This window comes from Xyrauchen texanus, chromosome 28, assembly GCF_025860055.1.
Source record: "Xyrauchen texanus isolate HMW12.3.18 chromosome 28, RBS_HiC_50CHRs, whole genome shotgun sequence".
Taxonomy (NCBI): Eukaryota; Metazoa; Chordata; class Actinopteri; order Cypriniformes; family Catostomidae; genus Xyrauchen; species Xyrauchen texanus.
Window position 1 is genome coordinate 33508741 of NC_068303.1, and position 25555 is coordinate 33534295.

Consider the following 25555-nt stretch of genomic DNA (forward strand, 5'->3'; position numbering starts at 1 on the left):
TTGCAGACAGCCTGAATGTTTGCAGACATGGTTGCTTGCGATAATCAGAACTGTCCTATACAGTGGTTCCATTTAGGTTGCGTGGGATTCAGCAGCGCACCAGCCAGAGAAGAGTTATGGCAATGCGATGCTTGCACATGTCTGTGACTTATCACCCACAACCTACCTCATACATTTCCAGTTATCTTTTCTATGGACTCTTTATAAATGTCTTCATCTAAATGTATTTACATGTTAAATATGTAAAGAAACTGAAATTAAGTTGGTTGTTACTACCACTTAAGTTATGTAATTGTGTATTGCAATCCAAACTGATTTTGCACAATTCTTCCAGATACAGATAAAGGAGGCAGAATTTCATTCAGTCTTTGTGTATTTTATTCACAGAGATGGCTAAAAATCATTACATGTGAGAAGTGACATTACAAAATCTTTTGAAAAAAAGAAAAAAAAACATATTTACATATTAGATGTGAGCATGGTGTAGGGCCTATAATTCTAACACGACGGCTTCACAACAATACTTGGACACATATTGGTCAAAGGACAGCACACAACCACAATTTTATCCAGCAAAGTCTTATCCTCCCCCTCACAAGGCACCACATATCCCAGGCCCAGTCAGGATCACACTCCAACATTTCATAGGCAGGTTTGCCTGCAAACACAGTCACCAAATAAATAGCTATGTAGCCTAGATGTACAACATTTAAAACTGATTAACGTTACGCTTTAGTACATTGGTAACTTAGGGGGCTTTCACACTTGGTTCGATTGCCTGTTCCGAACCCGAGTTCGATTGCTCCCCCCTCCCCCCTGCCCCCGATGGACTGTGTTCACATTATATATTTGTATCCGAACCGCGGTACGCTTGCGTCATCAAGCTGCAGCTGGTGCGTAATCCTGTTGCTTGATAACCGCGAAATGAAAAGGCGTCAAAATTCAATGAATAGACTTGCTCGGTTCACATTTGTTCTTCTTTTTTTTTTAAACCTTTGGTTTTGTTTTCAACATCAAGATACAGAAACACACTTGCGTCTGTCTGCCGCAAAAATATTGAAATCGTTCAAAAGACAGCGGGCTGTCCGCCGAAGACACTTTTTGCGAAGGCAAGCAGAAATCATCTCTCTGCTTGCAGTGCGTGTGCGTCAATCCCGCTTTTCGTCAAGGTAAGTGTATACACACACACACGCACGCACGAAAGTAAACTCTTTCCGCTCATTTTGAAAGTGACGCGTGTGAGACTGACGACCACATTATACGTCATCAATAGCGGTTCACTTCCGCGGTTTGGTTCGATTGCGTTCATATCAGCAGCGAACCGTACTGGAGTTCACATGAACCGTACCCCAGACCACCTTTTTAAGCGAACCCGAGTACGGTTCGCGGGTGCGCACCCGAGTTCGGAAGACAGCGTTCACATCATCCAAACGAACCGAACTCTGACGTCATTCGAACCGGGGTGCGCACCAAAAGTGCTAGTGTGAAAGCCCCCTTAAGCTCATTTTCTAGCCATTTCATGCTAGTTAACAGTTAACATTGGCCTAACGTCAAATCTAACGGTCTGGTTAAATCAAAGAAAACACGCTGGTTATTTGCCCACAACATAACATTTACAATTACTCTGTAATTTAACTTTGTGAAAATGCTTTCAACACACCATCATGTGTGGTGGAGTGTTATCGAAGGTAATCTTGGGCCTCCTTACTGCTGCTATCCATGCCATTCGTCGCCTTTTTGTCACCTCTGAAACATGGCTTGTAGTTGTACTATTATTTTTCCACGCTGGAAAACGATAAAAGTATTTTCCGTTCTTAAGCTTTATGCCACTTCTATCGTGAGAACGACTATTGCAGTTTATAACACAGCAGGAAGACGGCATCTTGAACACTGCGTTCTTCCCTCCATGCAATCAAGTCTGGGGCCTACTGTTTGTGCCGCGGATTCCCCAAATGCTTTGCGTTCACCACTGGTAAAACGTCACGCTGACGTCACATTAGCAATCTCTATTTCTGGTCTGATTCACTAACCACTCGCAATCCAGTTCAAGGCCTAATCGCACCAAATCCGTATTTTCAGTGCTAATGTTCGTTAGAAGGAGCTGTGGAAACAATGGATTCCCATAGCGCTATTTACACCGGGTTCGGCAAATCATCCGGCAACAATCCAAATGTTTTTTTTGAATGGGGAGGGGTCTGATTTTTTTATTCAGACTGCGATGAAAACAGACTGACCAATGAGATAAGGACTCTAAATAATAATTATTTAATAATATAGAAGCTGTACACTTTATTTTTATAATAATTATGTAATGTGATGATACCTCATATTTTATAAAATGCCTGGTGTTTTGTCTTAATCATTATTAAATATGTATCTCCTGTTATATTCTCAATAGCAGCAAGGTAGGACAATTTGCTTACACTATGCTCATAGTAAAACATCCCATAAAAAGATTCTTTATATGTATACTCCTTAAAATGAATCAGCACCACGGAGAGAACATAATAAAACAGTAAATTAGGTAAATAAATGCTTTAACAGCATTCAATATATTAATCTATAGCATTGACAGCTGAATGTTGAATGGTCTAGGCAGGAAACAATTATAAATGTCTGTTGAACAGCAACAGTGCCGCCTACTGTACAGGGGTGAAAAATTATTTATTTGTATGGTTATGGTCTTGGTGTGAATAGACCTTTCGTCGGACGGTTTCGTCGGAAGTTCTTCTATCAAAAACCTCACAGATTTGGTGTGAACAGGCCTTTAGTGCTACTCCGTCAGTATTTAAATGAAGCCTTAGTCATTTCAGCACAAACATCATTACGCCCATTAAACTATTCATTTTAATTTATCTTGACAATACATTTTTATTGTAATTATGTATTTTTTAATTTACTTGGTGAATTTATCATAAATCTCCGCACCTCCCCTGACACACTCTGGCACCTCCCAGTTTGAAAACCGAGGGCATAGACAATTAACATCATATGATTAGGTGCGCACATCTAACTACTGCTAACCTAAAGTAGGCAGTAAATAGATTTTTTTTATCAAAAAGAGAGTTAATTATTGTACATTTTCAATAGATTCGGCAACAGTACTTCATCAAATGATGGGGAAGATCATTATAAACTAACATATATCCTGACGTTCTCAGCATTTTAAAGACCTGATTTAGGTACCTGGATCTGTACAGTACAGTCCCAGTAATGCATCCTTTACAATTTTGCACTCAGTACTGACCTACAAGTTTAAGTTTCCGAATTTGCATAATTCCTTTAGTGAATAAGGTGGTAAAACCAGAAAGATCACATTGTGAATTTGCAGTCAGGTCAAAAGTTCTGCTGAAATCGGTTTCATCATTAGCTTTTAAACAGGATAGTGGCAACAGCAAATTGTGTCAGGAACACCCCTAAAGAAGTAGCTGCCACATTGGGCAGGTTCGGCCCAGGTCAAGTGGAACCGCTCACCCCTCCTACTTTTTCTCTGTTCTCCTGCATTGTTCTCATCCTCATTAGTCACTGCTGAAGAGCCCAGTCAAGAGAAGCGAGCATACATTGCAGGCTGGATTGCAATTGAGGTGCTGGGAACTCCTCTGAAAGGCTCCTGTTTAGGAAAAAATGTCTTCAGGATAAACAGTGTGGGACGCTGGAAGAGGAAGAAAGAGCTCTCAAGATGAGGAGAGGAAGTTATGATGGTACCACTGCCTCCATACAGCCAGTGAGTAGCCTATAGCTCTAATGCAAGGAGCAGAAAAGGTCTGACTTAGGTTTAAAAAACGATACAAAAGGGTTTGTCAGGTAACCTCAAATATGTACTTTGTGTGGTAACATCTAAATTAACTGATTTTATTCAATTTAAAAACATTATTCAATATGACTAAAGCAACTTAACCTCATTAGTTCACCACATTTTTATATAACGTAAATAAATAAATAACACATTCTTTAGGGTGAGATCAAGTAGTAATAAATTCTTAAGGTAACATTTGCATGTTTTTACATTTACATTAAAATGATTACAATGTACAATCTTTTTGGACTTTATTAAAAAAATATAAAATAAACTTTTAGATACACTGGAATTCAATTAATATGAAGCAGACATTATATGCCTGATTTCTAATAGAAATGGTCTTCATAGAAAGGTTCATACACCGTATCAAGTGGCTTATTTTTTATTTGTAATATAAAGACACATTTGAATGTTCTATTCTATTATGAAGCATTTATTTGTATGAAATTACATGATGTTACCATAGTATTATCATATCAGAGTGTATTACAAGAATATTAATTGAATAATTATTTTGTTTGTTTTTTGTTTTTCAGACTATTACAAATATAATATAAATTTTAAATATATATTGTACCTCAGTTAATATCAAGCAGACTGTTTATTTAATTTATAATAATTTACATTTTCTTGTATAAATTATGGAATTTAACAATTAGCTCTCAGACAAACTATTACAAGTTTGTAACACTATTTAAAATAAATTATACATGGTGTAGAAGACTCTAAACATCTTTCTAAACATTCTAAACAGGTTGTAAACATATTAATGAAGTGGCATATTTTTAATATAAAGACAACATTTGAATAAGCATTTATTAGTATGCAGTTACATGCTTTTACCATAGTATTATCGGAGAGTGATACAAATATATATATATACATACATATATATATGTATATACAGTAGACAGACAGACAGACAGACAGACAGACAGACAGACAGACAGACAGATAGATAGATAGATAGATAGATAGATAGATAGATAGATAGATAGATAGATAGATTTAGTTAATTAACTATTCATTAAAATGATTTAACATTCAAAAGTGACTTTTTTCATGAAAAAACTGTGATTTTTATCAGTGATTACAGTGGGAAATTGTGAAGCGATATGAAGTCCTGCTTGACGTAACTGCTTGCCAGCAGACTACCATGCAGTCAAGAATATTGCTGGGTCTTAAAACCAATTAACATTTAGTAATAAAGAGAACTTTGCTATTAATAAAGTGCCCATTTTTCACTTTTGCTGCCAGAGTTCATTGCCAATCTCAGACAGACTGATAAATTGGCTCCATGCTATATGACAGACTTGTTTTTCAATAGCTGCATGAACAAGTGCTCATTGTTTGGGCCGCATAATTGCCCCAGAATGCAATAGTGCAGCAAAAGGTTCCAGGAGTGCTCTGTGATTATGCCATTTTGCATAAATATATACTAAATAACTGAATACAAAATACTAAATAATGCATGCTGTGCTATAATTGTTTTGGACTCTAGTGGGACTTATGTCAAGATTCTTGAACCCTTTTGATATTTTAATATTAAACTGGCTCTTGAAGTGAATGCATAATTGTTACTTGAATGCATAATTAATTATGTTTGCAATGACAGTGTGCACAATCATTTTTGAAATTCATGTTTGTTTGTTATTCAACATGCTTAGTTCTGAAACTTCTGGCTGCTATTATTTGTGCGTAAACTATACAGGAAAATGTGCATAAACATATTGACTTAAAAAAAAACAATTTTAATAAACTAAAGAATAGCTGATCCACTGTTATACAGTGGCCCTAAAAGTATGTAGATACTTGAGCAACACTTCAAAATGTATGAATGTTATTGCATAAGAGAACAAAATATTAAACTAATATAAATGTGACAGGTTATTTAATTCTCTTGTGAAAATGAGGCAGGAGCCAGATGAATTTCCACCTTTCTCTCATCTTTATTTAATAATACTGTTGGATTATACATGCAGAAGAATTGAAACGACATGATTTCAATCTAGGATTCTTAATCCTGGAATTCCATAACATCATAAATGGAAAGACTTCAGGTGCCAGTAAATCTCACATCTGGCCAACAATACTAAGAGACTTGTCTAGATCCCATATGACTTGAAAACTTCACTGCAAAGAGGCCCTAAGTTCAAAGGTTGAAGCAATAAAAGACAGAACACACACTCTTGGAGTTCCCGAGAGACTCTGGACACACAAGATTCTGTCCTCCAATATAAACCAGTTTGCTACACTTAGATCATCAGATCACGTGACATCGTGATCATTGTTCAGCAAACAGCATCTTAAAAAGGACATTCCTAAATACAGGAACATTCTACACAAAGTCACAGTACTTTACCTAGTAGGTTTTCTAGGTAATTCTGACAACTGCTTTTAACTGTGGTAACTTGTATAATTGACAAATGAATGATTATAGCCCGATGTACCTCTTTAAAATGTGTGTAATGTTTTATCCATGTTGTATAACCAAAGAATTAACATGTATGATTTGTAACCAGGGATTTTCATGTTTTGTTACCTACAAGTACCATATTAATGAAAGAATGTCAAATTTGGTATGCAAACGCTCGCTTAGTTACATGGAGGAAGCTGATGACAACTCTTGGACTATTCTCAAGATATAAACGTTCATGATTAAATATGCACTCATTTTGAGCGGGAGATTTGTAATCATAATTAAAGCGAATTCCTTACAGTAGAAATTGTGAGCGGATACAACAAGACGTTGTATAACGATTTTAATGGTGGAGAATTTATTCAAACAAATAATCATGTTATTTGTCATTTATCTAATTTATAATGGTTGTCAAACGCGACTAATTCCATTATACAATTCATTACCTAATAATGTACAATAAGGACAGTTTAAATTAGTTCATAGCTCACATACAGGTGAAACTCGAAAAATTTGAATATCGTGCAAAAGTTCATTAATTTCAGTAATTCAACTTAAAAGGTGAAACTAATATATTATATAGACTCATTACAAGCAAAGTAAGATATTTCAAGCCTTTATTTGATATAATTTTGATGATTATGGCTTACAGCTTATGAAAATAACTTGTAACTTGTAATGAGTTATATAATTCAAATGTAATCTATGTAAGTTCAAAGCTTATTTTCAAGTAAACTTAACATAATAGTAATAATATGTACACTAACTTGGATTTCTTTGGTTCATACAACTTAACTGTGGCTGGTTTTTTAAAGTAAATCCAACATTTGATGCTGAATGTATAGAGATGTTTCATTCATTTAGCCAACAGGAGGTGCACAAAGCAGTTATGTAAAGACAGGAGTGAGTGTGATGGTGACTGTACAAACCAAAATAATCAGGCCTTAAGTGGGTGACCCCAAACATACAAAACAAAACACTGAATCTCTTGATCTCTATGAAATATCCTTGCATCACTGTTATGCATTTTAAAGTTTATTTCTACAAATCTTATCATATGACCTTTGGTGTGCAGTTGCTTCATGACCATTTAAGTCTCACTTAAACACTGCTCTGATCCAGTATTGAGCCTTTAGGACAAGTTAACCTGCACATCTCTTAAAGGTCAGCATGTTTACCATCTCTACTGACCATGGTTACTATGGCAACAGAAGCACCATTTCATGTCTTAAATTGTATAATTCTGTTCGTTCATGGCATGTAAACTGACTGGATGCTGACAACATTGACAGGTCATTCTCTTTGTTCAGTCTTTAGACTTTAGGTAAGCCATAGAGGTTGAACTAGCACTCTGTCTGTGTGGCTGTCAGAAAGTAAAGAAGTAAATCCTGCTAATTTTGCATGATTTAGATCATTTGTTGCTGCTGAATTAATCTTTAAAAAATCTATTAAACTTCTAAAATGAATCTAACGAACAATTAATAAAACAATGATTGTTTTAAACAGCACCTGCGTAGTCTGGCACAGAGGAGACAGTCTGCACCAAACCTAGTGCTGGGGAAGGCTTTAGGGATTACTTGGAACCCGATAAGGTATGTGGATGCCTAATTAAATTATTTTATAATTCAATTGGTCATTTTGAATGAGCATGTTTTTCTTCAGGGAGGAAGCTCAATGTCTGGTGGCGGTGGATCAGTGTCCCTTCGTGCTGGGATTGACCAATGAGAACTCAGAACTGATTCTGGATGAATGTGCTCAGCTGACTGAAGGGCCGAAGGCCAGGGAAAGACACTTCTTCCTCCTCAGTGACTTCCTGGTCATTGCCAAGCTCAAGTAAGATATGGGAAATCAGTTCTGCTCGAACATAAACACACACACATAAACATATCCATGCAAACTCTAATGTAGGCCTACTAACAGTTGCTTTTAACCTTAAATGGCAATCACCTTTGATGTAATGGGACTCCCCCGACAGAAAGGTCAAATTTACATGGGGCTAAAATTACATTTTTGCAATTCATTGGTTAAGTGTTGACTAAGTAAAATTACCCTGCTGAGTGTCGATAAGATAATGAAAACAAATTAAATGAACTGTAATTTGGCTTGAAGGAAGTCACAATTTCCCCTAGTTATACTCAATCACAGGAAATTCTCAGCAGGAAACCGATGGAGTGCATACTCCAGGTAGGGGAGGAGGTATTGACCCAAGTGAAGGAGTTCAAGTACCTCGGGGTCTTGTTCACGAGTAAGGGGACAATGGAGAAGGAGGTTGGCAGGAGAATCAGGGCAGCGGGGGCGGTATTGCACTCGCTCTATTGCACCATTGTCACGAAAAAAGAGCTGAGCCAGAAGGCAAAGCTCTCGATCTACCGGTCAGTTTTCATTCCTACCCTCACCTATGGTCATGAAGGCTGGGTCATGACCAAAAGAACTAGGTTGCGAGTACAAGCTGCAGAAATGTGTTTCCTCAGAAGGGTAGCGGGCTTAGAGATAGGGTGAGGAGCTCAGTCAGTAGAGCCGCTGCTCCTTTGAGTCGAATAGGAGCCAGTTGAGGTGGCTTGGACACCTGGTAAGGATGCCCACTGGGCGCCTCCCTAGGGAGGTGTTTCAGGCACGTCCAGCTGGGAGGAGGCCTCGGGGAAGACCCAGGACTAGGTGGAGAGATTACATCTCCACACTGGCCTGGGAACACTTCGGGGTCCCCCAGTCAGAACTGGTTAATGTAGCTCAGGATAGGGAAGATGGAGCTGCGGCCCTGTGACCCGACTTTGGATAAGCGGTTGAAGATGGATGGATGGATACTCAATCACAGTAGTAAGAATTGATACTGACAATGTATTGTAAATTAAAATAAGTTTGCTGGTAATCTGATAATAAGATAAAAGTAGACACTGGGTGTGTCTCATTCAAAAGGTTGCATGCACCAGAGGTCGCATTTGAGTGTTGCATATGTCACAGAGGCTGTCTCGTTTCAAAAAAGGATGTAGGATACTCCGAATGCAGCCTACGAATGTAACCTTATTTCACAGGAATTCGGAAGATGCAGGAGGTGTATCCTTAGTTGGAACTCACAACTCACAATTTGTGCATCAATGTAAATGCATTACATCAGAGTAGGCGCATTAATATAGAATGATGATTAAAACTGTCTGGAACTACCTGTGCATTAAACAGTTTTAATGCATGCATTTCAGCCAATTAGAATCAAGTATTCGAATAGACCATGGTGTAATGCAAAATAAAGTATTAGTGAATATATAAGTATAGCCGCAAAATAAATTTTCCTTTCTATTTACATCATCATAACTCTCCTAAAGTTTACCTCAGATTCCCATCTCACCCAGAGCATTTGCGCATGTTGAAAGCGACCATTTTAGACATGGTCTGTGATAACCCCATGTTTTTAACATGTGTCATAGTAAAACCATTTTTTTTTTTAAAGTACCTTGGAGCACCATGACGGTATCATCAATGAATATAACAATCATTCAGTACCTTGGTAATGGCACAGTGTCTTTTTTTGTTATAGGGTTCTAATGTTTTTCTTGTCTCATCACTCTTATCACTTTCTTTCATTTTTGTATATATATATAAACTGTATGGAAAATTATTAGGCAAATTGTATTCCTCGGATAAATTTAATTGTTAAACTACCACGATGCTTCAAGTCAATCCAAAATGTTATTGAACCTCAAACATGAATGTTAAAAAAGGAAATGTGAGTTTTGTCTTTCATAGGGGAATATATAAGTGTGCACATTTATTAGACAAATAAAAAAAAAAATACATTTCAATTGTTTATTCTCAATTTTTAGAGAAAGTGAAACACATATATAACACAAAATGACAATTAAATAACATTTTTGACCTTTCAAAAATATTCAGTGACCAAAATAGCCACCCTTCTATTCAGTAACTGACTTGAGCCTTCCATTCATGGAGTCTGTCAGTTTCTTGATCTGTTCATGTTCAACTTTTGCTGAAGCAGCAACCACAGTCTCCCAAATGCTGTTTAAAGAGGTCTATTGTCTTCCCTCACTGTAAATATCATGTTTGAGGAGGGTCCACAAGTTCTCAATAGGATTTAAGTCCAGCGAGGAAGGGGGCAAATTCATTATTTGGGCATCTTTGAGGCCCTTACTGGCAAGCCAAGCAGTGGAGTGCTTGGATGCATGTGATGGAGCATTGTCCTGCATAAAGATCATGGCCTCCTTGAATGCTGAGTAATTTTTCCTGTACCACTGCTTGAAGAAAGTACTTTCAAAACTGGCAGTAGGTTTGAGAGTTGAGTTTCAGTCCATCTTCAACTCAAAAAGTTCTAACTACACCTCATCCATAATGATAGCAGTCCACACCATTACCCCTCCTGCACCTTGTTGGTGCCTGACTCAAAGTGGTGCCCTGTGTCCATTATTGATCCAGTCAAGGGCCTATCCATCTGGTCCATCAAGAGTCACTCTCATTTCATCTGTTCATAAAACCTTTGAAAAATCTGTCTTCAGGGATTTCTTTCCCCAATCTTGATGCTTCAACTTAATATTCTGTGGTGGTCGTGTTTCAGCCTTCTTGATCTTGGCCATGCCTCTGAGCACTTTTCACCTTGTACTTCTGGAAACTCCAGGTAGGTTGCAGTTCTGGAATATGGTAGCACTGGAGGATAATGGGTTCCTGGTAGCTTCATGTTTAATTCTTCTCAAGTCTTTGTACTTAATTTGCGCCTTTTCTTCTCCATGCATATTTGTGCCCCAGTTGACTATTCGCAACAACTTTTGATTGTCCGGTGGTCACGCATCAATAGCTTAGATATTTCAAGAGTGTTGCATCTGTCTGAAAGGCATTTAACAATTTTTGACTTTTCAGTGCCAGTTAAATCTCTTTTTTGGTAATGAAGCAGCCTAATGATTATGCACACCTTGATATAAGGTGTTAGTCAGTTTCGCCACACCCTCCATCATTACACAAATATATATCACCTGAAAATGATTCAATACAATAAGCATTCAAGTTTTATGGTTTGGAAAATTTGCATGGAAATAATGATAAGATCAGAATACTCACTTGCCTAATAATTGTGCTCGCAGTGTAAATGTAGCATCTAAATTAATACTAGTATTTCATAAGGCTTCATTCACTCTTCACTTTCAACCAGCTGTTATATATAAAATATAATGAAGTAAAATATAAAATATCAATATAAGTGAAACTAGGTATGGTACAGGTCTCACTTAAGTTAGTCTTGATGATGTTGATAATTATTATTATTATTAGTTATGTTTTATGTTAATTACATTTTACAGCATAAAATGTAACTGCTACCTGTTTCAATAATACATATTAAATACATTACATATTTTCCATCATTGAAAATTAATCAAACAAATCGTTACAATATGATTCATAGTTATTCATACAAGTACAGAACTTAATTTATTACACAGCTTTCTGGAATACTTGATTCTGATTGTTCAATCGCAGCATTCTGCATTCATATATTTATGTATAATGACCACTAAACTATATAATTTACCATTCAGTTTTAAACATCTTAATGAATAAATTTAAGGTTTTATGATGGATATAAGAAGTTTTATTTAAATAAGGTTATTTTTTGGAGTAGATATGCTAATACTGCAGAGCAAGTATGAAGAATTGCTACTGCTAGAATATACACAGACATGCTATTTTAAACATGTAAGACATGCTGCTGCACAATTAGACATACAAACAATCCCCTTGAAACAGATCTAGACCAGGGGTGCTGGGGAGGAGGAGGGTTTCAAAAAGAAACACTCATAGTGTGTTGCTGTGAAATACGTTTCTGTAAACAGGCAATTGAACTGTTAGACAAAAAGAAAGTACACCGTTTTACTGGCTAAGAGATTAAATGTTCAAAGGAATCTTGAACATTTACCGGGCGGAGGTGTAGCCATAGAAGTCTCTGGGACGGAGCCGTGGAAGAAAGGCTTCTGTTTCCCAGTCTCCTCCTTCCACGGCTCCGTCCCAGAGCCTTCTACGGCTCTACCTCCGCCCGGAAAAGGAGGAGGAGGAGAAGAGAAACACAAGTGAGGACAATGAAGGACATTGTGTGGTTGGCATACTGTACAGAGAATGTATGGTTAAACAGCTCATCGTAGATTATGAATAAAAGATCACACACAACAGTGAATGTGTTATTTTTGGTTTAAATTAATTCAATTGTGGACATTGGGTCAACAAAATGAAAACTTTTCTTTGATAGGAATTAAAATGTAGGCTCTACTCCTTAAAAACCTTAATGCATTAAGTTAACCTAACTTAAATTTGATTTGTTCAAATAACTCTATATAGCTTGTTGCTAGCTATCAACAAACACAGCGTATAATATATAATATATTTTTATATATATATGTATAAAAACTGTATTTTGTACTATTTAACTAGTATGGTGCGTAGAGTTTACAGATCCCCAATCACTCATTATACTGATGACCCCTCAATATTTGATTCAAGAGAAAAACAATAGTAGTAATGTACACAACCTCGACCTAACCATTAGATCCACTCTTCACCACAATGGTAACCTCCAAAAAAATTCAATATGACATAACAGAACATTAAACACTAACAAGTCTCCTTGTTAAATTTTGCAAAGAAATACATTAAAATACTTCATTTTAAAATGTACTCTCCCAATCCAGTCCCTGCAAGCAAAGCATGCTGGGAAGTGTAAGTGCAGCATTGTTCTAGTGAGAAGACTAGCAGCTGTACATTATCGCACCATTAACTAGGTAACTCCTAGCCAATCACATGTAAACCATTGCTTTATAAGTCTGCTCACAATCTATCACATTGCTGTTTCAGTATGCTAACCTCCACCACCCCACCGCCACCAATTGAGTCCCGTCCTGCACGGGGGTTGGCTCCTTGCCCCTGCCTCCTATCTCCGGCAAGATATGACGGTTTTGAGTACAACTTCTCTGGACCACCATCTTACGCCAAAGAGAGACATTACATTTCTGTTTTATATTCATAAAATAAATGTCATCTTAAATTTCACTCAAGTCTGCAAGTCTTCCCGATAGAACTGGAAATCCCCTGCCTGGTTTCAGCAATGCATTAATGAAATTAATATTATTCACATAGTCCCAACACAATTGTATTAAGTAAACATATATGGATTGTACTTAATTAAATTAAGTTGAGACCTTTATGCAATATAATTATGTTCTCATCTTAAACTTAAATTTATTAAGTTGATTACAAGTGTACTGGTTTAGGGTTTTCAATAGAGCTGCTTTCCCTTTTTTTCAGTGTGCTTGGAAAACACATTGCCATAATACTGAACATAAAAAGACAATAAGTCTGGGATCTTTGTGTGTACAGGTCAAATGCAAGTTACAGACTGAAACATAAGATTGATCTGAAGGACCTGTGGGTTTCCAGCTTTGAAAATAATGTTGAAGTGGCAGAGGATGAAAATACAGGTGTTGATTTAAGGACATCCATCGTATTGGCCTGGTCTGTCTCTCTCTTCCTGGTGTCGTTCCGGTGAGTTTCTTGGACTGAGGTCTTTGAATGAGCATGTTCGTGTTATCCCATGACTGTCTCTTTACATAAAATTTTATTTTGAACATGTTCTGAACATCAAGTCAAGCTCATAATAGTCTTGCTGAGCCAGTCTTTTGACAATCAACAAAAAGCATGGTCCACATGGCAGCTTATTCTGGTCAAGAAAAGTCTGCTCAGATAGGAAATCTGTATGTCCAATACATAAAGCGACCAACAACAGTCACATTTAATGGTAGGTAAATCTGAAATCGATGCTTCCCCAATAGTAGACCGGTATGCAAATAAGTAGTAGCTCGTTGAAATATTGAAAAGTGCTACGGACAACACCAAAGACTTTGTGGTCAGAATTTCTGTCTGTCCACAGGGACGGATTATGACTTGCAAAGGCCCCAGGGCCAATTATCTCAAGGGCCCCTGCCTAAAGTTGTTGAACGGCGGTGGGTTTTTTTTCATGCCCAAAAGTTGTTGAGTTTGGTTTCCATTTTCATTGTTGATTTGGCCCAGTTGGTAATCCATCCGTTTGTCCAGAAGTAAAATGTTATGACTATTTCATAAAAACTTTGGAAGCTAAGCAGAATATACAGTTGTTTGAGAATATTGTTTACTTGCTAGTACAATAAATGTCTCAAACATAACTTTTGAATGTCTTTCAAAGATTTGAATGAAATGAACTGAACAAACGTCATATACAGCTGCTACTTCTTGCTCAGAAGTGCTCATTGTAGAAGCCTGCTTAATTAAAATGAATAAAGTCCTAGCAGACGGATGAAACTGTGTGCATCCTGACAACTACAATTGCATAGCAGTCAGCCAATCAGATTGGACCTAGAGGTTTTTCGCCAGCTCTTAACATTGGTCGTGTCTATACGGCAACCGTCATCCTGTGAAACTTTGTGGCATTCTCCCAAACCCCAACCCTAAATCTGATATACTGTATGGTGATGTGTAGACAGGCGAGTTTCTACAATTGTATCATTACTGGGGCACAGCCCCTCCCAGCCTGGGAGAATTTTATTAATTTATTAATTTTTTAAAAAAGAGCACCAAAGCGTTCAATTCTGGTGACTTTGTGAGCAGAATTTTTACTTGATTTTTCCCTAATAAGCAAATTGCGTGGCAGCATTGCAGTGCATAAAATCATGCAGATACGGGTCAGGAACTTCAGTTAATGTTCACATCAACCATCAGAATGGGGAAAAAAATGTGATCTTAGTGATTTTGACCATGCCATGATTGTTGGTGCCAGATGGGCTGGTTTGAGTATTTCTGTAACTACTGATCTCCTGGGATTTAACACATAACAGCCTTTAGAGTTTACTCAGAATGCTGCTCAAAACAAAAAATATCCAGTGAAAGGCACTTCTGTGGACAGAAACGCCTTGTTGATAAGAGTGATCAAAGGAGAATGGCCAGACTGGTTGGAGCTGACAGAAATGCTATGGTAACTCAGATAACTACACTGTAGTGAGCAAAATATAATCTCAGAATGCACAACATTTCGAATCTTGAAGGTGGATGGGCTACAAAAGCAGAAGACCATGTCGGACACTTTATTAAGACCATAGTGTTCATAATAAAGTGTTTGTGAATGATGATTTCAAGTAATATATATGCAGTATGTGCAATGGGTTGTGCTTACATGGTGCTAATGCTAACATGCTATATGGCCTACCATATGGTATACCAGTAAAATGTCTCCCCTTACAAAAATAGAGAGTTTATGGCAAATTTAACGCAAACTTTATGCTAATTAGCCACTGATTATTTTCACATTTGGAAATGAACTTGTGATTCACCGCAAACGTTTGCCAGGAGTTTGTAGATTTCCACCAGAAGTAGTTATCCTGTAGCAAACCTTTAGCAACAATGGAAAATGCTCATTTTACAAAGCTCATTTGAATGTGAAAATAATCAGTGGCAAATTTGCAACATGTTTCTCTCGATTTTTGTAAGGGCCTACATGAACAATCATACAAATGTAGGTATGTTATGACCAGCTGTGCAGCTCTGCACTCTAGTGTGTTCATGTTGACTGATCTCAACTGAGCGGCAAAACAACAGGAAAAAGTTGGCTTCAATGTAGGTGGATCTCACCCACAGATGACGTGAATTAATGGCAGTAAGAAGGTGTTTAACAGCTGGTATTTTCTGAAAGTTTGCATTTTCAAGCTGTTTTGAACCACTTCAACAAACTCAAAAACACCTTTTTGGCCAGATTTGGTTTGAATATACGTCACACTTGATCTTTCTTCAGATCCAGAGGTAAACTGGCACCTTTACCCTAATCCTAACCCTCAGTACTAGCAAATATGTGCACATTTCCACAGCATTGCCATTTCGACATTACCCTGTTATGTATTACACAAAAAATGGTGATGTAATGTCTAGCTGGTAACCCTTGTGCTGCAGAAACTCTTTTGAGAGTGCATTTGCTACTTATCAAGGGACAGGGTTAGTACTAGAGTTGAGGAGGATAATGCAGCATGATTGTTGTTATCTAGACACGACCATGTAACAAAGGGTCAATGAAAGGCATGTTGGTTATTCCTTGGATGATATCTAAAGGATTATACAGTTAGTGTAAGATACATGAGCATGTTCATGACAACAAGAGCAGGCCAATTGTACAGCAGGTGTATAAGGAAGTTGTGAGTCATGTGAAGTCATTGTGAGATATACGAGTAGGTGAGTCTTGACGCTTTTTAAAGTGGTTGGTGGAAAGTGGATAGCTGTTCTCACGGGTAATGTGAGTTGTTTGAACCAACGAGAAATATGATTAGAATTATTATATAATTATATCAAATTAGAATTCCCTCATGTATTACAGTTACATGACAGCTACTTCTGCTGTTCAATTTAAATATGGAACTTTACATGGCATCATTGTGTGGTTTCAGACAAAAGGGAAAAGGAAATCAGTGGCAAATTACCATCATCATTAAAGGGCAGTTAGTAAAACAAGAATAGTGTAACTCATCTGTGAGTTCAATCACATGTTTTCAAAACCAGCAGATGCCTTCCAATAATATGCCTACTACAGCTCTTGGGAAACAATGAGTTCAAAGAAAGTGAATAAACATTTAGAAAATAGCCAGTAAGAGTCACAGGGAGTGGCCTACCCCTTTTAGCCAATCAGAAATGCTTTCTACCTTACAATCATTTTACATGTTAGGGTGTGTTGACATTGAGTTGACTATGTCTTTGGAGGGCTGGGTTTTGGAGACAGGGTGTGTGGCTAAAGGAATGGTGTAGCTCTAAATCTGTGGTTGGCCTAAATTAGCAAAACAGCTGAAACTGCTTATAACATTTATAACAAATATTTAGTGCATAATTCATATAGGTTTGCAGAAAATGGATGTGTAATTATTTAAACATTCACTGGGCACTTTATCAGGAACACTATGGTCCTAATAAAGTTACCAATGTGGTCTTCTGCTGTTGTAGCCCCTCTGCCTCAAAGTTTGATGTGTTCAGATGTGTGCATTCTGAGATGATATTCTACTTACTACAATTGTACAGAGTGGTTATCTGTGTTTCCGTAGCCTTTCTGTCAACTCAAACCAGTCTCTGTTGACCTCTTTAATCAACAAGGCATTTCCGTCGGCAGAACTGCCTCTTTGTTTTTTGTTTTTAGCACCATTCTGAGTAAACTGTAGTGTCTGATATGTGTGAAAATCCCAGGAGATCAGCAGTTATACTCAAACCAGCCCATCTGGCACCAACAATCATGCCCCCATCAATTAGGCCCCCAATGAGCAAGCCAAATGTGAAAGTGTCTTTGACAAGAAACCCAAAAATCCACAAGATGATGTTTATGAAGAAAAAAAGAAAACTTCGTTGAAACCAGGATCAACTAGGGGAGCCAGTTCCCATATGGATAGAGATGTTTTTTTTTAGTGTGATCATTTCACACTCCTCATAGCCTAGTGTTTTATTGATCCTAACTTACCTTGCAACTGTAAACTGCAGAAGAGTCATACAGATACATTTTCCACTTGTCGACCAACCCACATTCTGAAAAGAGGAAGTGGTAGCTGTAGCAGTGATGCTGCTTCCTGCCCCCATGACTCACTGAGACTTTCCTGCCCTCTTTTTTGTGAAGAGGTCGAGAGTTTGTGGCCTCTTCATATTCACAACATCTGTGTGCACTCTTGAGCTCTCTCAATGTGGACTAGTAACTCACACCATGCCATTCTCTTACATGCAGTCTGCCTGAGATGAGGGATCGCTGGTTAGACACTCTACACAGGTGAGCTGTGATTCAGTACATCAAACTCTGTTTTTTTACATGTCAGCTATTAGAATCACTTACCTTTGTACAAGCAATATTCAGTGTCCCCTAAAAGTATTTGGACTCGTTTGGACACTAAAGCCCCACTTAAAAATGTATGAATGTTTTTACATTAAATAACAAAATGGCAAACTGAGTGGCATCTTACAAACTTATGTTGCTATAGCCATTTTTGATATTGCTACACTATGCATTATGAGATTAAATTCACATTCAGTTAATTTGACATTCATAAATTTTTACGTATGGCTGTAGTGTCCAAATAGTTTTCGGGTAGCCACTGTAACATCAGCTGATCAATTGCTCTCTAGGTTGAAGTATATTCATTTTAATAATGCGCACAAAAATAAACGCAAAGTCTCGATGGTTAACAACATACGAGTGTGCAATTAATACATATTTTAGTTAGCACACAGTACAAAAACTTTTGTCAGGTAATCTAAGAAATTTGCTTTATGAGGTAAGATCAAAATGAACGGTTTTAATAAAAGTTTTTTTTTAAACTTATTAAACTTATTAAAAGTAATTTTTAGATGTTAGATTGTGGTAACATTAACATGATGCTACTTTTTTCAGTGCATGTTTACCAGCTGTGCTGTTCGTATGAGTAACTCAAGTGACATTTTGTGTACTCCTTTCTGTGTCACTATATCAAATTAATCAATTTCAAATATCATGGTAGGAAAACTGCAGAGGCAAGATCGAGAGCAGGCAGCACTTCCCCACCACCCAGTGTCCTAATGAAGGTGTTGAGTGGCAATACCACGGTACACTTTCCTCTGTCAGTGATACTGATACATAAACATTAGTGATCAGCTGCATATATGCTTAGAATGGGATATTGTTCTTCTATGGCTTTTACTGTATCTCAGATGGTGTAAGTCCTTGGCTGTGGTCTGTGTATGGAAACGAAGCTTGCGGTACAGATACCAAACTGGCATTTACTCTGCTGTCTTTCTCTGGCTTACAGAATAAAACTCTAAGTGGAATTGGGATGGACACTGTTGTCGAGTTGCCTCTTGATGTGAGCACACAACATTTCTCATATTCATCACTTTATATTTATATTAATGCCCTTATCAAATGCTTCCCTGCTGGAAAGACCAGCTTATACCAGCATGAATTTCCATGCTGGTCAACACTGGCTTATGTTGGTCTGGGGCTGTTGGCCCAGCAATATTCAGCTGGTGAAGTTGGTTGACAAAGATAGACTTGCTAATTGAGTCAGAGAATAAGCCTGGTGGCAACACCAGCACAAATTAGCACATTTGCAAGACAATTAAATAATCAAAAGTCTCTTTGTCAAAGTTTTAATTGTTGCATATTTGTAAGTGGAAGTGTGATTTTACATGTGTAATTAAAGTCACACCCTACTCTTACTTCATGTGCTCATGACCAACACGTGCCTGTTTCCAGGGCAAAATCTCCACCCCCAATCAGGAGGCACATGCACAGCAGCCTATTGGTGAGTTTGAACCAGTCAAAATGGTTGTTCTCAACCACTTGTTTGATTATGCGCCCACCAGAATTACCAAATGAAACTAAGTGGGTGTTTAAAAAAAAGTGCAAGAAAACAAATGTGTGATACACACAGTCAGAAGATGAAGTTGTCATTTGAGTGAAAAAAAATCATAAGAAAATTGTAAATAGTCTAAACTGTACAACTTAACTAAAAAATGATTTGCATCTAAAGCAGAATGACTTCAAGACATTTTCTCTCATCCTCAGGAGAGAACGGGAGCAAAAGGAGCTTGTTTTCATTCAAGCTGAAGAGAAACTCCACAAATCCAAGTGTACCGACCAACCTTGAGTCCAATGCAAAGAACTTGCTGTTTGGACGACATCTCCAAGATGACACCACACTTCCCAAACCAATAACTGTACGGGAGTCTATTGTATCAATGTATTATTGTATACTTAACTTACAAGTTAAACAAGTTAACAGTAATCTGTATACTATCTTCTATAACATCTCCACCACAGATGCAAAGAGTAGAAAATGTGAAGTTTGTTTGATAGACGGCAGGCAGTTTCTTGCTAATCTTATCGCCACCTCAATCAAAATTTCTGACAGAGATCATTTTGCATTGCTTTGGAAAAAATAAAAAAGGTTTTGTAGTTTTCGTAGAAACATTCCAACCCAAAAAAACTTTTACTGTGTAATGCTGGCAGCGAAAGCTTAGAAACTAAATGTCATGCAAAGAAAGAAATATGCAAAGGCAAAAGATTCCTTTTTATTTAAGTCAGCATGAAACAATAAGCGCAACCCATTGGATTGTGAAGTGGGCTTATCATACAAGAGTTTGCAGCCAATTGTGGAGGGCTACTCTACTCCTGAAAAATGGAAAATAATTTCAGAGGTGGAGAAAGCAATTAAAATTCAATGAAATATTATGAAGTCAAACATCTTGGGGCAGGATTATCAGTACAACAAATGGATAACGGGAGGGATTTTTCTGGAATCTGATAACAGTGATTATTTTTTAAATTCGAATTGGTGACGCTAGTGGCGCAGAAATGTCACACTCTAAAGCCTCTGAACGATTAACATTTCATGTTTTTGTCTTCCACTAGGAAATCTTCCTGCTGTTGTTCAGGAAGGGTCCATTAACTGAGGGTGTATTCAGAGTCCCATGTAACAGCAGAAACCTGAGTGCTCTCAGAGATCAGCTAAACTCTGGGGCTGAGGTGGACATGGAAGCCCTGCCTGTGACTCTCTTAGTTGGACTGTTGAAAGTAATACACGTTTACACTAAGCCTTGCCTTTGCCTATACAGTATATGTCTCTTGCCTACACCCCTTCTTGCAAATCTGATGTGTCTTTGAGATAGTGAGTCATTACTTTATTTTTGACATAATGACAGATCTTCCTGAGGGATCTCCCTGGAGGTCTGCTGGTATTTGAGCACTATGAAAGCTGGATCAGTGCTTTGGAGAAAGAGAGGACGCAGGACATTCAAAGTGAGCTCTGGAGGTAAGCAAGTTGACTTTTAGCAATAAACTCACTGTACCCTACTGAAAAGACCACCTTAGATGGTTGCTAGTATAGAAAGTTTGCTAGCAAATTTCTTAACTAGGTTAATCAGCATCACAAGAAAGCCCATGCTGGTCGACCAGCTTCAACAGCTAAATTTTGCTGGTCCACCAGCTAGACCAGCTCCAGACCAGCACTAACCAGCAAAAACCTGGCTGGGCCAGAATGAGTAGCCTCACAGTGGATGGCAAATAGAAACATTGAGCAGTTGGGGATTCTGATTAAAGAAAGTCCCTTACTTTCCACTGCTTCCAAATGTCAGTACAGATTTTTTTTTTGGACTTTTCAGAGATTGAAAATAGGGAAATTAGTAACTAAAGGTTGACCACAAAATGTCAGAGAGACAGTTCTGTTTTTAACCATTAGTGGATAAAAGAAAAAAATATGTTTGTTCTATATTGTTCTCCACCCACAGAATGGCCGAGAAGCTGCCCAAAGCAAACAGGCTCCTCTTGCAGCAGTTGCTATGCTTGTTTCACCACATCAGTCAACATTCAGAAACCAACAAAATGGATGCCAAAAACCTTGCAGTTTGCATTGCCCCAACCCTGCTGCATCGTGAAAGCCAGCCCCTAGATGTGGATGATGTAGATAAGGTCAGACATTTGGAAAATGTTTTTCACAAACATCACAGATTGCCTTATTAAAGGAACTCATGAGTAGTTATTATAATATAACATAATGATTTCTCTGGGGTGCGCATTGACTGTGGCGACACTAAAGGAAGAACTTTGCTTAAAAGTAAAGACTGGATCAGTGTCATGTGATCTCAAAATGCTTTAAAAAAAAAAAGGTAGCTCAGCCAGAAAAGACGCTGACTTCTACACCTTGAGTCGCAACTTCAAATCCAGGGCGAGCTGAGTGACTCCAATCAGGCTACCTAAGCAACCTATTGGCCCGGTTGCTAGGGTGGGTACAGTCACTTTGGTTCTCGCTCTCAGTGGTGCGCATGGTGTGTTGTGCGTTAATGCCACGGAGAATAGCATGAGCCTCCACATGTGCTACGTTTCCGTGGTGAAGTGCTCAACAAGCCACGTGATAAGATGCACTGATTGACTGTCTCAGATATGGAAGCAACTGAGATTCATCCTCTGACAGCCAGTTTGAGTCACTATGCCACCATGAGGACTTAGCACGCATTGGGAATTGGCCATTCGAAATTGGGCAGAAAAGGTACACCTCTGCGGTCTCATTTTGACTAATCTGCTACTGTCATAAGCATGGTGCGGTTTTAGATGCAAACGAAACCACAACACCAAAAAGCACTGTAACATTTGGTACTCCTTGAGAGTTGCAAGCAAAACACATTGCTTTACATTATATTAAATAGACATTAATGATGTCCTTTTTGTTTGTAGGTCACAAGACTTATCCAGTTCCTAATTGAGAATTGCTGTGAAGTATTTGGACATGCTATCTTGACTCTACTTGGGGATTTTGAGGAGCAGGAATCTATAGACACATTGGGTACATACACTTTAATTATTCAGTAAATCCACACTTTTGCACTACAATTTATCATTCCTATATGACCATTAAGATCTAGTCATCACTGATGGACTCTTTCTGATGCCTCACGAAACCATTTTAAGCTGTATTCCAGCAGATCATGTGAGGTACATTACTTAAAAGCATAAAATCTTGTAGCTTCATTTATGATTTTGAGATTGGCCAACAACTTCAAGTATCATTAGAAACTACACCAAACTACCATTATAAAATGCACATGTTGTGTTAGCACCTTTGCAATTGGAAAAAAAAAATGTCGTTAACATGTATTCACCCTCAACAGATTCAGCATCCTTGATGCCACCCAATATTAATTTCAATGTCCAACGGCATGACTCAGCATACGACAGCACAGATCCTGATGTTGATGGTGACTTTGTGGAAGCTGAGCGACATACTCAGGATGACAACATTATGCCACATGGAAGCCTAGCCTTAAGAAAGTTGGGACGCTCTGACATTCAATCGTGTTCCTCTGACATCATATTTGATGCTTTCACAAAACCTTTAAATCGGCGGTGCTCGGAGCCCTCCATCTTCCCTTCAGAAACCATGACAGGCTTAAGAGGGCTAGCTCGCAGCCATGACGACTTTTCCACTGAGAAGGAAGACTTTGAAGACCAACTGCTCAAGAAGCAGAACTCCGATGATTCTTTTCTGCATCTCCACTGGCGTGAGAACAGAAGCTCCACGCCATCCCTCAAAAAACTGGTTGGGAGTATGAACATGAACATGGACTTGCCCATTAGTGTGTCTTCTCCTGCATCTATGGCTGGTTCCTGCCCATCCTTCTGTTCCTCAGATAGTACCTCCTCAAATGTCTCAGAGAAATCGATAAGCATGTCACCTATGCCATCCCCTGCAAGCCCTTGCAAAAGTCAGTCTACAAGGCATTCATCATTTATAATCAAGCCTAGAGCTAATCCTGCTAAAGGAGACCTGGAAGTGAATCGACGATCCCTCTCAATGAGGACCAAAAGCCTTGGAAACTTTGCATTTAACAGAGGGAGTCTGAAGAAAGGGGACTCCCAGAAGGAAGTTTTCTTGCCATGTGAAACTCTCCAAGAGGACTCTCAAAACGAGGCAGAGCACTCTATTGAGCTTGTTCGGCGCCGACGGCCTCTCTCTGCCATCGAAGTCTTCCAGCAGGTGGACAGTCGTATGCCGTGCAGCCCCCCATCCTATGAGCAGGCGCTGCAAAGTGGAGCCCAACCGGCCCCCCCACAGTATGGGGCTATGACAGTCCAACATGCCCGAGAGCTGGGCAGGAAATCTCGTCCCATCTCTATGAATGACTACCTATTGGACATTAACATAGTTAATGAACCCACAGAAAACACATTTACAGAAAGTGTTCAGTTAGATGAATCACAGCTGGTTTCTTTCCGGCAGAGGGCCATGTCAGAGTCAGTGTCCCAGTCAAGGCATGAAAGAGTGTCACGCAGGTGTAGTCAACATGTGTCTGTGGAGTTCTCCTATGCAAAAGAATCTTATGTGTGAGTGTTTCTTCTTTAATTGTCATGCTGTTAACTCCTTTCAGCACAGCTTAAACGTAACGTGCGACTGTTAAGATTAAATATTTGACATAATAACACATAGGGGAGAATTCACTAAACAGTTGCACCACTTTTGCATGTGGTATTTCAGTGAAAAAAACCTGCATCTTATTCACAAACAAATCTGCAATCTAGCTTCTATAAAATCAGTGTCATTCCTTTTTTGCAAAAACACGCCTTCTTTCTATGTAAATTAGGCTCAATATTGATTGCACACCCAAGGAAAACTGAATTTTTATCTGCCAAAATGCAGATATGCGGTCTAGTCAAGCACACTTTGGTAAATAGATTATGTTAAAGCGTGCATGCTTAAGAGGTGATTCAAGTGTCTGGATCACATTCGTGGAGTGATGCTGTTCAGTCCCGGCAGAGAGTGCCAGATCACAGTGGTCTGGTGCATCCTCCGCTAAATAGCGCTCTGAACCGGCCCACAAGATCGCAATTGTGCATGCCAATTGCATTCAGCACAGATGTTGTGGGCACGTTTGCACCTCTGAATGATCTGCAAAATTTCTTTAGTGAATTGGGAGCTAAACCAGTGCAGATAGTGCGTGCAACCAGATCTAATCTCTGAGTGAATTCCCCCTATATAATTGAGTGTGTTACCTTATAACAGTGATTTTATATGCTAATATTGAATAATTTTAAAGAAACAGTTCACCCAAAAATGAAAATTCCTTTATGTTCCAAACCCATACGACTTAACTTTATTTGGTAAAACTCAATAAAGTCAAATGAGAACCTCAGTCACCATTCACTTGCATTGTATGGAAAAAAGATGCAATGAAAGTGAATAGTGAATAGGCAGTCATTCCATAATAATCTGTCTAACGTGTCCTATTGTGATCCTTGGATGAAAGAAAGTTATATGGTTTTGGAACAACATAAGGTTGAAAAAGTAGAATTTTCATTTTGGATGGATTACTTTTAAACTCTTGCCAGTATGAAGCTATGTAAATAGACCATTTACAATAAGTAAATTGTATAATATAGTAAAATAGTTTACAGTGGTAACAAGATTAATTAATTTTTATATAGTCAGTATGTATAGCTGTATATTGCAAAGTTTTGTGTTATTGCTACTCTTTATTTCACTACAATAAAGAATCTTAGACTTTAGACCACATTGTTGACTCAAATAGCTGTTAAGTTTTATTAAGTCTTTATTAAGTTCCTTTGGGATACCAACATAAATGCCTTGACTCACTCATATTTTGAGGAACCCAGTAACTTTCATACAGATGCCACTTGTATTGCCCTTGTTCCCCATCCTTGGCAAGGGTTGCGTAACATAGAGAACAAAATGTCATGCAGAACAACTTGTTCTCTGCTGGAGAGGAAGTCAAAGATCATGTGGACTGATTTGGTTTTTTGCTGAATTTGGTCTGTTGCCTTACTA

General features: G+C 38.2%; 1 protein-coding gene across 1 annotated transcript; it reads left to right on the forward strand.

Moving 5' to 3' along the window:
* Positions 1 to 1015: 1015 nt before the first annotated feature.
* On the forward strand, positions 1016 to 25427 carry LOC127622509 (rho GTPase-activating protein 20-like). The gene is made up of 15 exons (XM_052096609.1): positions 1016 to 1169; positions 3523 to 3724; positions 7725 to 7810; positions 7881 to 8051; positions 13581 to 13745; positions 17974 to 18015; positions 18740 to 18824; positions 19028 to 19081; positions 19474 to 19522; positions 19786 to 19937; positions 20632 to 20793; positions 20922 to 21031; positions 21507 to 21687; positions 22450 to 22558; positions 22884 to 25427. Exons 2-15 carry the CDS (start codon positions 3680 to 3682, stop codon positions 24098 to 24100), a joined length of 2628 nt encoding a protein of 875 aa, XP_051952569.1. The 5' UTR covers positions 1016 to 1169; positions 3523 to 3679; the 3' UTR covers positions 24101 to 25427.
* The last annotated feature ends 128 nt before the right edge of the window (positions 25428 to 25555 follow it).

Excerpts from the sequence above, each read along its gene's own strand:
- LOC127622509 (XM_052096609.1), top strand. The coding sequence starts at position 3,680 with ATGAGGAGAGGAAGTTATGATGGTACCACTGCCTCCATACAGCCA. Across the intron at positions 19,082-19,473 it reads TTGTCGAGTTGCCTCTTGAT|GGCAAAATCTCCACCCCCAA; the intron begins GTGAGCACACAA and ends GCCTGTTTCCAG. Across the intron at positions 20,794-20,921 it reads TCTTAGTTGGACTGTTGAAA|ATCTTCCTGAGGGATCTCCC; the intron begins GTAATACACGTT and ends ACATAATGACAG.